Below are 14,082 nucleotides of genomic sequence, written 5' to 3'. Positions count from 1 at the left end.
ATCGTCAGTTACCTCCTGGCTGGGTGAAGGAGTTTGATCCGAGAGTGAGCTATTTTACACTATGATTTTCTCGATTCACCCCGAACCTTCCATTTGCAATAGAGTGAGCGTCACTATTATGTCGACACGATGGCAAAACCTCCTCGTTCTATTTGGTAAGCAAAAAATCGTGTTGGACAGCTGCTGCATTTGGGCTTGGTTTATAATGACAATCATTGTGGATTTAACAGGGTTCATCCATTTGAAGATCCTCAGTTTCTGAGATCGGCAGGCATATCCTCTCGCGATCTCAGCGATGATGATCACTCTTCCTCTGAGGATCACCACCCTCGTCCTATATCCCCGTCTCCTGGATCTTTCAGACCCGACTCCAAAGACCCGCATTCTAGCTCTAAATCAAACTCCGACTATCTGAGCGTTCCTGGCGCCTCCACCTCTTCTCCCGCTTCAAGTTCGGTCCGTACTTCTTCCTCCACTAACGAAGGGAAGCAGAAAGAGCGAGGCTTCTTTGGGAGGCTAAAAGATTCCGCCATCGGCACTAAAGAGGAGCGTGCCGCAAGGAAACTAGAAAGGAAACGAGAAAGGGAAAGGGTTCGCGCTGAACGCGAGCAACGTCATCGTGAAGAAGAGCGCCGCTTCATCGAGGCCCGTAATCGATACGTTGCGGAGCGACAGAGGATGGTCGAGGAAGAGCGTGAGGCCTACAGGAGACAAGGTATTCCTTATCCGAACTACGGAGACGGGTATTCCGGGGCACCGCATCCAGGAGCGTATGGTGGTCCCGTTTACATGCCTCAGTATGGGTATGGACAGAGTCCGTATGGTAGGCGCGGTGGGGTGGGAGGGGGCACCGCATTGCTTGGGGGCCTACTTGGAGGGTTGTTACTGGGTGACATTCTATTCTAGATTTTCACCCGTTTCGCTGGTCACCTTTGTTTTCTCTTTGGTTCGGGACATATCTATATTTGCAGGTCATGTAGTGATCGAACAATACTGAGCAGTCAAAGTATATGTATATAGGTCCGCAGTCTCCATTAATTAATGCTGTGATCGGTAAGTGCTCACCGTAGGGGGGCTCCAGCCGATCGGTCCGTCGGATCGTTCGCACGTGCCAAAGGCCCTCTCAAGCTGTAGAGTGCGTGTGCTTAGAACACTCTTCGACAAGTAACCTTCAGTCACGACAGAAGGACTCGAGGTCAAGGGTTCGCAATGTTTCAAGTGACAGCCGCGGACGAAGGTGGTAACGACACAACGGCCAGGCGCTCGCCAAGTCCATCCTCTATTCTGCCTCCTCCATATGAGTCCTATGAGGAACTACCACCTGGGTGGCTAAGGGCATTCGACCCTCAAGTAAGGTCATCGCACACACACCCAATGGCACTCACTCAACTGACGTTGTGGCGTCATAGTCTAACCGATGCTTTTATGTTGACACCTTGGCCAACCCTCCGGTTTCAATATGGTGAATGGTAACCATAATGATCTAAGCTCCCGGACTCATTGTTCCAATCGAACGCATGCAGGGCGCATCCCTTTCGACACCCACAATTCCTTCGCAATGTAGGAATCAAACCTGAGGAAATCCCAGACGACTCAGATTGGCACCCTGATCCCGAGAACGCTTCACAGATCGCGGTCTTCACAAACGAGAGCACATCCTCTGTCAGACTCCCATCCTTCCTTGCAGCAGTTAAGGCGAAAATAATGGAAGAAGCCGAGGCGCGAGCTGCTGCATACGCACGTTCTGCTGAGAAGCGTTATCGAAGAAAACAATGGTTTTACATCGAGGCTAGGAAGGCGATCATCGAGGACAGAAAGAGACGGGATGAATGGCATTATGGGCAAGTTGATTTTATACCACCGCACAGGTACGACTACGACGGTCCGGGATTTGAGGAGGACAAGAACGCGACGACAACGTCTGTTGTTCGCAAGGTGCTTGGGGCACTTACTCGTGCCAGGCACCCCGTCAACACGCAGGCAGAGTCCCCTTGAAACCTCGTTACTGGTAGAGTCTCACGGGATTCGCCTGTTGGCTCGGACTTGTTGGGCGTTCTTCGCCGCTGGTCTTCATATAATTTTACTTATACGTTGGGGATTCCGTGTTACATATAATACATCTTGTCGAGGCCCGATTGAGCCCAGCATGGTCAGTCCAGGATAATTATCATCTCGTTCGTGCAATTTGTAGTAGACTGTAGTCAATGCATCACACAAGTGAGTGCGGAATGATGACGGCTGGGTCCGAATAATTTTGTCATCCTGTGCATATCGTTTCTCAGCAACTGCCACTCAAGTATTAGCAGGGACCGACTCACAGCTCCTGTCCATTCCAAAAAAGCTTGCAACTCGGGTCCTCCAAATTGAATGGAAATACTGTGTTCAACCTTCCAATGGGGTTTGGCATCCTCTGATTCAGGCTTGACTTCTGTGATTGCTCCTGCAGCAGGGGTCAGGTCTGCGGTCACCATGCAAACTCGCTCAAATCCTGGCAGTAGATTCCCTGGGGAATTGGTGAATGCTTCAGGGTTTCAGCCAGCAAAGGATCATTCACTCACCCGAAGGGTCGCTGACCCAATACGGCTCTGGATCATCCACATTTGTCCAAGCATAGATAACCTGAGACCACTTGCTCAAGCCTGCTTTGGCAGTGTCAAAGACTTGATCTCCGTGAATTATTGCACTCTGCCCATGCGGTAATATATCCCCCTTTGGTTCCGGGGATTAGTCAGGACTCAGCTAGGAGGCACTAAGATCGTCGGACCCACTCGACGCACAAGGGGGAACCACTTGTTCATCACCCATTCGCCATCCAAATCATGTTTAATCGGCCTCCCTGCATGATGCGGGTTACCAGCTGCGAACCGTTCCGATATAGAAATTCCGTAAGTGAACCGTGCCGCCCGGGCAACGACCATGTTCGTAACGTGGAACATTACCGCTCCATCTGAGACAGCTTTGGACCTGTGGTAAAGTCTTTAAAACGGGATCAGCCGCAGTGGGCAGGATACATACGTGAGATCGTTTGCAGAGACAACGTCGATGTGGTCAGGATATAATGAAGCCCGGAGGGCATCCCGGATATACGGACTGTCGCCAAAGCCTCCTACAAGTAAGACGGTCTAGGGAGCTGGTTGGAATAAGTACGTCAGAGCTGGAGATGCAGCAAACCTTCACATCCAACCCCGACAGTTGGTCGCGTATAGTAACAAGAATCTCTTCTAAAACCGGCTGGAAAAAGTGTTGGGTCACCCTCCTTCATCATCATCTACGTTAGCGGCACTTCTTCACCCTTCAGCAGATATCTCACATACCCCTTTAGAGCGAACCTTGATCCTGAGATCCCAATACTGCTTGCGAACTTGTGGGGCGTTCCGATAAACACCAAGGAGGTCTGCTCTGGGTCCCTGAAGGCCCTTTTGGCCCGGGCCTCGAAGTCATTGATACCCTCATCAATAAATTCATCGAGATCATCCCCAGCAAGACTAGATTTCTTGAGAGTGTTGCGCAGATACTTTTCAAAAGCTGCGTCCACATGGACACCTCCTATTTGAACGCCTGCAGGAGAATTTCGGCCATGACCCAAAAATGATGAAATGAGCTGAAGGAGACCTACAGGCCGACGGCTTGAGTTCCTTGAGTTCAAGTTTTGGCGTTTTGCTGGTCACGGTATATGTAGTAGCGTCGACAGTCGAACCACCTGCATAATCCCATTTGTGATCTTGTGTGAGGTCATTACACTCCAATACGTACCAACATCGCACACCATGAAGTTCGTTTCGACCTGGGACAAGAAATTGGGAGAACCATTCGATGTACGACGAATGGAGCTTACATTCAATTGCGACCCCAACTCCGCGTAGAACAGGCAAAAGTGCACACTTGCTTCACCCTCACTCACGAAGGTAACCCGTTCTGGAGCGCCCTGCTTGGTCACCAATCCAGCGCCAATAGCTGCTTTACGAAGGAAGTCTTGTTCTTTCAATCCCCATCCATTGGGATGGGCAATAACGATCTCCGCGGAACCAAAATGAGTGTTCCATATGCGATTTCCCTCAATGATGCGCTCGCTGAAGTAACGTCGGGTATGTTGCAGAAGGTAGGCCAAAAAATCGCGATAGACGGCTTGCAGTGAGACTTTATCGGGTAATGCTGTGAAGAGGGAGTGTGCGTCAAGACATGCATAACCACCCGAACATGTTAACAGTACGCAACGAGTCAACTCAAGGTTGAAAGCATCTTTCAAGTTCTTTGGATGCAGATGGATTTTAAAGTCTCTTGCCAGTTGCCATTCCTCGTCCGCTGCTCTCATGCGTGTTGCAGGGTCCAACACGCTGGCACCAAATGCCATTGCCTAGCGTACGCCATTAATAGCAAATCCCGCGTGCCATAGGAGAACCTGGGGGCCCACCTGCTCGCCATTATACCATATCAATGTAGGGATTTTGCTCTCACTTCGTTGGGATTCTTGTCCTGGCCATTGTTGGACCCTGGTCACCGTTTTCGAGCCTCTGCGAGCAGCAAGAGAGGCAATTAGAGCTCGCCTCGTATTTTTGAGCGGGCAAAGGCAAAGGCTATTACCCCGGATAGAGATATGCAAATGATACCCCAGAATAACTGGTGCCAACGTCAATCCCGATAACAATCTTGGGTGCGCCAATCCATGGTTCATTCGAGAATGTTTTCATCACGAACACAAGGATGGAAAGGTGAAGCTCCCAGCCAAAAAGCTACAGATTATGTATGCATCAGGGTCGAAATCGACCTTGTTGTGATGAACACAAATTCAATTCAGCAGGAACAAGCGCCAGGCGTCGGAAGCGAATTGGAGACAATTGATCTATGTAAGTCACGTGTCCATTTGCTTTGACTGACTCACGCATTTGCCCAGAACGCTCCTTGATCTATTGGGCTATGAGCAAGCCAAATCCTCTCGCTAGCCATCCAGCTGTTTCATTTACCGTGAGGAGGCCTTCTCCGCTGTCTCGTGAGACGTCTGACAGTGAAGTGCCGACGAAATCGAACTTTCTTACTAAACCAGTAAAACCTGCCAGTGCCTCTGTCAGGCCTAGTCCACTTGCTTTCTCGATTAACAGTAATGGGAAGCGGCAAGCAATAAAGCAATCCTTTGAGGATGACTACGACAGCTCAGATGATGAAGCTGGTACAGAGGACGAGATTATAACTGGTTTTGATGCGATGGGGTTCAGCGGTGCGTGCACGATTTCTCGCAACGGCAGTTTTATGCCCGAAATGGATCTAAATTCATCTCTCACACCCAGCTTGGGCATCTTGCTTTGTTTCCATATTGCAGAAAAAATCCGGCATCTAAACCCACTGGCCCGTTAGTCATTCCTGCGCTTGAAAACCGTGATTGGAGGGCTGCAGCTCGAAAACGACAGGCCATAGGCACATTCGTTCCCGAGAGCGCTCGGGCAGCTACAGGTGCCGATGGCAGCGTAGGTGGTCTCGGCACGCGCGCTACAATAAATTCCGGTTCACAACAAGTTGGTCTCGTCATGAAGTCGCGTTCTATAGAGGGCGATGCAAAGATGGAAGATGAAAAGCCTCAGGACAGGCGGGAGGACACAACGACGGAATCCGATAAACTGCCGGAGCAGCTCACCGAAGACGAACGAGCTCTACGCGCCATCCTCCAAGGTGATCTCGCTGAAGCCACTATCCAGATTGATGTTATTCCCCCTACGAGGAGCCGAACCGAGACGGAGGCCTACAGAGAAGATGTTGTGACGCTTCCTGACAGCGCGACGCTTGACGATTATCAACGTGTACCTGTGGACCAGTTTGGCGCAGCGCTTCTGAGGGGGATGGGTTGGAAGGAAGGGACGTCCGCCAGTCGGACGAGAACAGGCCCTGTGGAGCCGTACTTGCCCGAAGCACGACCAGCACTTTTGGGAATAGGTGCAAAGGAGCGGCCACCCGAAGACATTCCCAGCGGGTCTGCAGGCGCATCAAGGAAAGATGGAAAGCGATTTTCCAGGCCAGAGAAGAAGTACATCCCACTGGTCATGAAGGCAAAAGAGGAACAAAAGACAGGGTGGGTGTTCCCTACCTTGTTTGGTCCAAGCCTAATTCCTCTTTCTCACACTAGCGATATGAATCATCTTCACCAATCCCACGATCCTCGTCCTCCTCGCGACGACCGTCGCGCTCTCCTCCTCCTCGCACCAAACACAGTGAGCGCGGTGGCAGTGACCGCGACTACGACCGTGATAGGTCGTTATCCCGTCGTGACTCAGCACGGATCGATGATCGCAGGCGTGACGAGGATAGAGAGCGCAGGGAACGCGAACGTGAAGGGGATAGGGACCGCGAAAAGGGTAGAGATAAATACGACGACCGCGAACATCGAAAAGACGGAGACAAGGACCGAGATAGGGGTAGGGATCGTGATGCGTATCAAAGTGACAGCCGATTATCTGAAAAGGACCGGTACAAGGACGATAATGATCATTACGCAGCAGGAGATGAAGCTTGCTTTTACTTCATGACCAACCTTCTTCCACAAGTGGCCCAACCTCCAGAAAATTTCAATTTGTAATTGTTTTTGTCACAACATCGTGTAGACCATACGCCGGCCTCATGGCGCAAGTCGTAGTATATAACTTGCTAGCCAAAACTTTTCGTTTGCGTGCTCATTGGATAGCCCAAGCAAAAACAAGCTTCAAGGTCAGCCGCCTTCCACAGCCATCATCTGGAGATAGAGGACTATTGATTTATTCAAAGTTGAGCAATCCTCACTTCGTGACCCGCGCACTGTTCACCCAGCCGCGGTGTATGTAGTACACAAAACAATCCTTGACATGCAAAATCGGCGTGAAAATCAGTGCAACTACTCTAATGCAGGCTGGAACTGGGGGTTCCCTATCTGCTGACTGGTACGTACTGCCTGATGGACCCCCTTGCCTCAATCTCGTTTGTGTATAAAGCACAACTTCCAATGCACCTTCCAGATTCTCTGGCTCAAGTAGAGTGCCTCATATGTCCTGGAATTTTCTGGTGTGCGAGGAATTGACACTGGGGAAGAACAGCAGCTTGCCAAATGGAGTTTTCTGTCAATTCTCCAAACGGATGAGCGATCGCGTGCCGCTATTGTTCCAGTCACAAATTACTCCTTGTCTCCAACGTCCCGAATAGGGGAATGCTGAGCGAGGCTTCCCCCTAAATTTTTTTTTGCTTCTGGTCAGGAATCCTAATCCCCAAGAAGCCCATTACGGCCGGCTCTTGAGTCACCTCTGACAAGCAACTATTTCCGCACTCGTGCCCATGATGGTATCGGACTTACTATCTTGCTACAGACTCTACGTTTGGACTGGCATCATACTGCGTCATGGAAATCATGCATTTGGTATGGCATACTAATCCTACATAGCAGTAGTAGCTCACGAACAAGTCAGTGATGTTTTCTCCTCTACGAACGCCATGCTCGATTATTTCAGACCGAGGTCGGTAACATACTACATGAGTACATGTCAATTCATTCGTTCACCCACGAGAATCAAATAATGCGCACTCATTGCAAGACGTTCTCAACTCGGGGAGCAACTGCCATCTCGATCCCAATGACCTGTGTCTCACGCATGTCCGATCCACACTACCTTCGGCCACCCTTCGTTCTATGAGCCCGGCAGTGGATCAGGGTTCGCGAAGCAACTCAAATTTGTATCGCCCGTTGTGTTGCCGTCACAGGACGATATCTCCCTAATTCGCCCCGTTAACTGCGACCCTTGAAATTTTCACGCGAGGGTTACGTTTGTCCGAAGAGGGACATAAATCCTTCCTCGATTGAACGCACGTTCGCGTAAGGTGGATAGGTAATCTAGAGCAGTGGAACTTGATCCCGATCTTCGCAAAGGGGGGGGCGACTCGCCCATCAGCGAGCTCGCTAATCTCCCAACCCCTCAGCTCTGCGGGAACTCGCTTCAGTCCCCTATCAACGGCAAGGGTCAGCTGCCCTATTCGAAAACCAAAATTTACGCTGGAGATTCCTTCAGTCTTCCCCCTCCCCAACTGTGACTTGCAGGAGACAGTGGGCTAGTACTCTAAGCATTGCCGCTATTGCCGCTACTGTACTGTACTGAGGCATGTCTCACTAAATAGGCAAATAGGTGCCCCACGCTGCCCACACCGCTCACGACGAGCTGGCCAAAATAACGCGTGATGACCTCAGCGCATACATTCGGCGGCATACGTACGTCCTATCGAAGTCCGCCTCCAATTCAATTACATGCAGTATCATCGAAATGAGCCTGCCATGGATGCTTATATACTTATGTGTTGTACAAGGTCCTGGGATGAATGCATATATACATCACATTCAGGTTGCGCATGTTTCGAACCTTGTTGCCATTAGAATTTTCCGTGAGTGGAGGGAGGGGCGATGATTAGCCAAACGAGATCCAATGCTCCAAAATCGCTCACACCCTGTACCTATACCAATTTAGTTTTGCACTAGCGGCGAGCCATCCCGTCCATACAGTCCAACAGGGGCGAAGAGGACAAGAGCCGAATCCGACTGCCTCTATATCCTCATAAGCGATGATGCCTCATTCTCGGTTCCCCAGTTTGATAGTTCAGACCAAGGAAGGATAACAGATCAGGTAGCACCCCATTTTGTCCTATCGCACTCTTCACGTATCAATATAGTATGGCCATGCATGTGTGAACGCACGCACGTATGCAATGAACTTGCACAGGATTTGTGACAAAAAGCTGGACTTCCTCATTGCGCCTAACTGAATAGATTGCGCGCGCATCTAGATCATGTACAATACTCGATGGAAAAAGTAATAAAACTTGCAAGCACAAAGAATAACTGGCCAGTGAATTATGCAACAGTATGTGGAATGTGATATTTAGCGTGTGTCGCTCACACAATGCACGCCACAAGAAAGCTAGCCCAATGGAATATATACAAAGTAAAAAAGTTTGGGTACGAAACTTGTTTACGTTCAAGAGTGTGAAATGAGGACAGAGAAGACAAGTGACGGGAGAGAGAGAGAGAGAGAGAGAGAGAGAGAGAGAGAGAGAGGAGGACCATAAGTACCAGAAGATAGAATTGTTAGGGGACTTGAGGCCAAGGATAAATGATACTGGTGAGCGACGAGAAGATTGGTATGTAAGGAACAAGTATGAGGAAACGCAGAAGGATCTGACATGGGCGTGATAGAGGTGCAGGCGTGGGACCCAGGGAACCCAACTGAGGACATGGGAACCACGGACGGGAAGGAAGAGAAGGATGTGGCGAGTCAATGGAAGAAATGGAGGGGGAAGGCTCTATGAATTGGGTATTATAAGGCTGGACGTGATGGTGTCGCTGAAACGATTAAGAATTACGGTGTATAAGGAAAAGTGATAACGCAACGGGAGGAAGGAAGAAGTGAAAACTGAGTCGTGAATGCGGAAAAGGTGAGTGCAAGGGTTAGGATAGATTGGACATAAGGTTGAGGGGAGAATAAGGAAGTAGGAACGAAATATGATGGGCTCATTGTGTGACCGGGTTGGGAGGGCGGTGAGGATAGGACAGCAAGGCGTAAAATGGTTGAAAGGAGAAGGGAGAACGAAAGGGATAGAAAGGACAATCAATCATCCGCGGTCAAGGACGCAGTGCATCAGACAAAGGCGCTCGTTTCAAGACGAGGTAGAAGGGAGAGCGGATAGGGGGCGTAAGTGGACAATAATATATGAAACATGGAGCTAAGACAAGAACGGAAACAAGGGAAGAAAAGCGGGCGCGACAAAACCGGTAAAAACCTTCTATAGCAGTAGACGGCGAATCAGACGATACCAAAGATGCACACACTGTTAGGTTCACTGGTGGGGGATAAGGAGAGGGGAGCAAGAGCGCAAGGGTGGGTAAGAAGCCAACAGGGGAGTCATCAATTAAGCTGCTTCCAAAAGCCAGCGCACTCCCGGTAGTGAAGGGGGTGGATCAGTAACATGCCCTGCCTAAGGATGCGGAGTTGCCAGCAGGAATGCCAATGAGGGAGGGGATAGGGGGTGGCGAAAGAACAATTGCACGGAACCAAGGATAGCAAAGACACGAGACGTTGAAGCCAGAACAACAGCCCAAGCCACGTGGCGATGCGCCAAAGGCAAAGTGTGGAAGATTACAGAGACGTCTAATAATGCAAAGAGCGAACTGATGATAACGGTCTCTAAATCCAATTCGCGCGCGTAGTGCCCAAGTCCAATTGCAACAAGCCAGATGAAACGAGGGAGTACCCAGCAAGGAGTGACGAAAGCAGGTAAGGCGAGGCGATAAGAATGAAGGAAAAGAGCTGCGGGCCCCAACGACGATCAACGCCGTTCTATTCTTTTCTCCTCGCTTCGTTCTATTTCAGGCCTAGCACCGGACAACCACAGCACGGGAATATGTCATCTCCCAGAAAAAAAGCATTGCCGTCGTGACCTAATCTAGCGCGGCTATGCTGGCAACGGCGTTGTTGGGTGACGACTCATTGCTCAGGCTCCCCTCATCTGACGACCCCTCCGTATTGATCGGAGGAACAGGTGGCATCGGTGCGGACGCGGTCGAAGCAACAGCAGGCCGAGGGTTGAAGCGGTTGGCAGTGGGATAAGGCGGTGCAGCATCCTCCATGTCAAGCCAAGGGTGTTCGGCAAGCTCCTTCGCACTCGGTCGGTCCGCAGGGTCCAAGGAAAGCGGCATGACGAGAAAGTCCTTCAGTGCCTTAGCCTGTCTCGGCGGGTAGTCGTACTTCTGTACGAGCACTTGTTCCAGCGGCCACGGTTTCAACTTTGTGATACGCCGTAGTTCACCTAAAAAAAGGGACATGACAACAACGTTAGTGTCTGATAACAATCGGCGGTGACGCAACGCTATGCAGAAGGAACCAAGGGAGGTTTTTCCGAGCCCAAAATAACAGACACCCCTCAAAAGGGAGAAAACACATACCCCTTTGTGTAAAGATGTTCCTCGACTCCCTCCCTCCAAATTTGCGGTAATGCGGCAAGTCCCCCAGCAACTCAATTATCTGCGCAATGTGATCATCATCCTTCGTATACCTTCCTTTCTTCTCTTCAGGCGCAAAAAGATAATCGCTGGTCAACAACTCAAACGCCATTGTGCCGACACTCCACAAATCTGCACTTTCATCCCAATCGTCGAATCCCAGAATCACCTCAGGTGCCCGATACTGTCGTGTTTGTATATCCGGCGTGAAGTGGTTCTTGATGGGAGTAGCGTTCCCAAGATCGGCGATTTTAATGCGGATCCGTGGTGGGGCGGTTGTAGCGGGTGCATGGACTTTGTGATTTGTATTTGTACGTGATCGACCGCGAGACGTAGCTCGTGTGGGTGGGATAGGAGCTGATGCTGTTAAGAGCGAAGGCGCATGCGCAGGCGTTGGGGTGGGGGTGTATGAAACTGGTGAATGAGGATTAGTACTGTTGCCATTGTTATGACTGTTATGGATTGAGTTCGAGTTCGAATTGTTAGGTGTAGGAGAGGACATTGAAGGTTGTTTCAAATGATAAGCGAAAATGGTGCGAGAAGGATTTGGCGTTGTCTGTGCAGTATCCTCCTTATCCTCCACCTGTCCCATCATAGTCGTCGCGTCCGAGTGAACCGAAACGTCCCGATTTGTGTTCGAGACGGCCATCGTAGACTCCGAAGCAGCAATAGTGGCCGAAGACTCCGACGTTGCAATACTTATTGTCGACCTCCTCGGCCCTGCACTCGCAATCATAGACTCAGCTCCACCAAACCCTTCTATCCGCTCCCCAATCTTGTGCCCTTCAACCATACTGCTCTCAACCGACGTAGCAGCCGAACTCAACGCAGCCATCGAAAACTTCGACAACCCACTCTCCACACTGACAAGCGACGACGCACCCGATCCAATCATCGAATCTGAAGAAAGGGTCTTGGTTGGCGCCTTATTTACAATCCCCTTCCCCGTCCCCAATACTCCGGCCCTAGTTGTCAGGGGTTTGGACTCGGCCCTCACCGCTGACCCCACTGGTTTCTTCACCGGAGATTCACACCCCTCCTCGGTATCCCTGTCATCCTGCAGAGGCGAAGGCGAGGAAAGGGGCTCCTTTTCCCTCTTCTCAACAGCCAACTGTGACATGATCCTCGCAAGGCTCTCTACCTCCGGCCCCGCATTCTCCCTTCCCCACTCCTGCAATGGACTAGGCAAAGGATAAGACCCAAAAATCTGGACGTTTCTCGTTCCAGACTTATCATGGGGTCTGGATAGCGACGACGGAACAGGGACAGCAACAACCCGATTTGCACTGGTAGGTGATACACCCATCATCTGTTCAGATGCATAACATGCACGAACGAGTTCTTCCACATCTTCCACGAGTACCATGACATTCTCTAGCTTCAGATCCGTGTGGATCAGACGGCATTCAGTATGCAGGAAATCTAGCCCATGGAGCATTTGCCGGACAATTTGTTGAACGAGGAATGTTGGGATACCCGTCTTCAGATTCGTTTCGTCACAGGATTGCAATCGGCGAAGTAAGGAGAGAAGAGTTTCCCCAAGAGGTTCCATCGTCATACTAAATTAAAACAAGACATTAGATTCCGAAGAAACGAGCAAGTGGTTCCATTAATGGGAAAAAGCTGGACGCAGAGGACCCGTCGAACACAGAAGCGGAGGATAAGTGTTGGGTTTCATTCGCTTAACGACGACTTAAAACCCAGGGTTCCACAGGGGAAATGCGACCAAATGAGAAACCGGGGAACGCAAATTAAATTGCCAAAGGAATGGAATGGGAAAGGGTGGGGTGGGAGAAGGACGCTCAGTCCAACGCTGAAGCAGAGTACTTACCAAACGTGTCTACAGTCCGTGACATGAATCGTCCTCGACATACTCGATATCCCATCATCAGGCTTCAGTTCGAACCAATCCAAGAATTGGACAACGTGGATCCGACCGGGATGATTCGGATTAGGGGAGTCGCGAATGTGACGGAGCAACTTGATCTCGTCTCGAGCCGTTTCCATGTATTTCTGATTGGACTTGACCACTTTGAGTGCAACATGAGAGCTTGTCCTATTTGGTATACACAATGGCCAAAAAGTCAGAAACCATTTTATGGCGATTTGTTCAGTGTGATTATTGTTGTGGCGGTGTGACGTTGCAAAGCCGGGAGAAAGGGGAGAAGGCGGCAAGAGCACAGGAACAGAACAGAACGGAATAGGCGCAGAAGTGATCAGTGAATGGCAAGACACAATGACTTAGACACGAGGCGCGTTTCAAAACTCACCGTTTATCGTGGACAAGCCACACCGTACTGAAATGCCCCCACCCAAGTTTGCGCACGACAGTATATCGTCCTTTACGGAGGACATCACCGATGGCAAGGGGCTTGTAACCACCTGGACCATACTCTCTCGCACCTTCTTCTTTATCAAGATTTACGCTAGCCGCGTTATGATTTGCCGTGGCCCCTTTGATGGGGAGAGGATGAGACAGCATTGAAATGAGGATGTTATGGAGGGGAGGAGGTGAGGGAAGTGGAGCCTGAGGCAGAAGAGAGAGATTGAATCGTGCTTCAAGCGATCTGCAAGCTATATGGCAGCGTTTCGAGAGTGTTTAATGTTTGTTGTTTTCGTTGAAATAACGATTGAACCGAACAGTTGAGAATCGTTGGCATGAGAGGGCTACAAAGACGGTGATTGATTGATCAACTCACTAAGAAGGTAAGCCCTTGGCCAAGGCTTCTTCGAGCGGCAAGAGCGTACGAAGTGGCGGGAGGGATGATTGCAGAAAGGCGCGCCGTCCTTGCTGGTGCAGTCAACAAGTTGAAATGAAAGATGAGGCGAATATGTAAGCTAGCTCGGCTGAAAGAGCAGCAGCGAAGGGCGGTTAGCACGATAGTCTAGAGAGGATCTAGGAAGTGGATGGGAGATGAAGGGGAGGGAGGGAGGGAGGGAGGGGGAATGAGGTGTGGTAGTGTGAGCTATAGGAAGAAAACCGGGGGCAAAAATGGCGGAATGGAAAAGGCAAGTCGGAGCCCAAATTAAGCCTTCTCAACAAAATCCAATATTCGATATGTTTATGATGAGCTCGAGTCTGACTTGCC

At 50.3% G+C, this 14,082-nt stretch overlaps 5 protein-coding genes across 5 annotated transcripts; 3 read left to right on the top strand and 2 right to left on the bottom strand.

Moving 5' to 3' along the window:
• The first annotated feature begins 102 nt into the window (after nt 1-102).
• Nucleotides 103-1,070, top strand: EI90DRAFT_3043434 (uncharacterized protein). Its single transcript, XM_039059254.1, has 2 exons — nt 103-155; nt 231-1,070. The coding sequence occupies exons 1-2, from the start codon at nt 130-132 to the stop codon at nt 904-906; spliced, it is 702 nt and encodes a 233-aa protein (XP_038920055.1). The 5' UTR covers nt 103-129; the 3' UTR covers nt 907-1,070.
• Nucleotides 1,071-1,209: 139 nt separating this feature from the next.
• Nucleotides 1,210-1,995, top strand: EI90DRAFT_3119030 (uncharacterized protein; the record flags this gene model as incomplete). Its single annotated transcript, XM_039063170.1, has 3 exons — nt 1,210-1,350; nt 1,410-1,462; nt 1,524-1,995. 3 exons carry the CDS (start codon nt 1,210-1,212, stop codon nt 1,993-1,995), a joined length of 666 nt encoding a protein of 221 aa, XP_038920054.1.
• Nucleotides 1,996-2,032: 37 nt separating this feature from the next.
• Nucleotides 2,033-4,833, bottom strand: EI90DRAFT_2666954 (uncharacterized protein). Its single transcript, XM_039053433.1, has 13 exons — nt 4,582-4,833; nt 4,412-4,511; nt 4,216-4,354; nt 3,836-4,152; nt 3,754-3,784; nt 3,617-3,700; nt 3,315-3,558; nt 3,172-3,256; nt 3,016-3,122; nt 2,778-2,964; nt 2,559-2,709; nt 2,319-2,503; nt 2,033-2,262 (listed from the first exon to the last, which is right to left on the bottom strand). The coding sequence occupies exons 1-13, from the start codon at nt 4,686-4,688 to the stop codon at nt 2,071-2,073; spliced, it is 1,929 nt and encodes a 642-aa protein (XP_038920053.1). The 5' UTR covers nt 4,689-4,833; the 3' UTR covers nt 2,033-2,070.
• Nucleotides 4,834-4,950: 117 nt separating this feature from the next.
• EI90DRAFT_2871061 (DExH-box splicing factor binding site-domain-containing protein) lies at nt 4,951-6,454 on the top strand (the record flags this gene model as incomplete). Its single annotated transcript, XM_039053855.1, has 4 exons — nt 4,951-5,002; nt 5,162-5,216; nt 5,315-6,026; nt 6,113-6,454. Coding segments are annotated over 4 exons (1,161 nt in total), but the record flags the coding sequence as incomplete, so codon positions are not given.
• A 3,978-nt stretch (nt 6,455-10,432) lies between these two features.
• Nucleotides 10,433-13,475, bottom strand: EI90DRAFT_2910248 (kinase-like domain-containing protein; the record flags this gene model as incomplete). The annotated part of the gene is made up of 6 exons (XM_039054393.1): nt 10,433-10,800; nt 10,937-11,407; nt 11,720-11,985; nt 12,112-12,552; nt 12,864-13,049; nt 13,264-13,475. 6 exons carry the CDS (start codon nt 13,473-13,475, stop codon nt 10,433-10,435), a joined length of 1,944 nt encoding a protein of 647 aa, XP_038920051.1.
• Nucleotides 13,476-14,082: the final 607 nt, after the last annotated feature.

This window comes from Cantharellus anzutake, assembly GCF_015039405.1.
Source record: "Cantharellus anzutake strain C23 chromosome Unknown EI90scaffold_9, whole genome shotgun sequence".
In the NCBI taxonomy this organism is placed as follows: domain Eukaryota; kingdom Fungi; phylum Basidiomycota; class Agaricomycetes; order Cantharellales; family Hydnaceae; genus Cantharellus; species Cantharellus anzutake.
This window is presented reverse-complemented; position numbering and strand designations above follow the sequence as displayed.

What these genes read in the sequence shown, in the direction of transcription:
- EI90DRAFT_2666954 (XM_039053433.1), bottom strand. Translation starts at nt 4,688, where the DNA reads ATGAAAACATTCTCGAATGAACCATGGATTGGCGCACCCAAGATTGTT. An exon ending in AGTTGGGGTCGCAATTGAAT is followed by an intron (nt 3,785 to 3,835) that starts GTAAGCTCCATT and finishes TTCTTGTCCCAG; the next exon opens with GTCGAAACGAACTTCATGGT. An exon ending in TCAAGGTTCGCTCTAAAGGG is followed by an intron (nt 3,257 to 3,314) that starts GTATGTGAGATA and finishes ATGATGATGAAG; the next exon opens with GAGGGTGACCCAACACTTTT.
- EI90DRAFT_3043434 (XM_039059254.1), top strand. Translation starts at nt 130, where the DNA reads ATGGCAAAACCTCCTCGTTCTATTTG. An exon ending in AAACCTCCTCGTTCTATTTG is followed by an intron (nt 156 to 230) that starts GTAAGCAAAAAA and finishes TGGATTTAACAG; the next exon opens with GGTTCATCCATTTGAAGATC.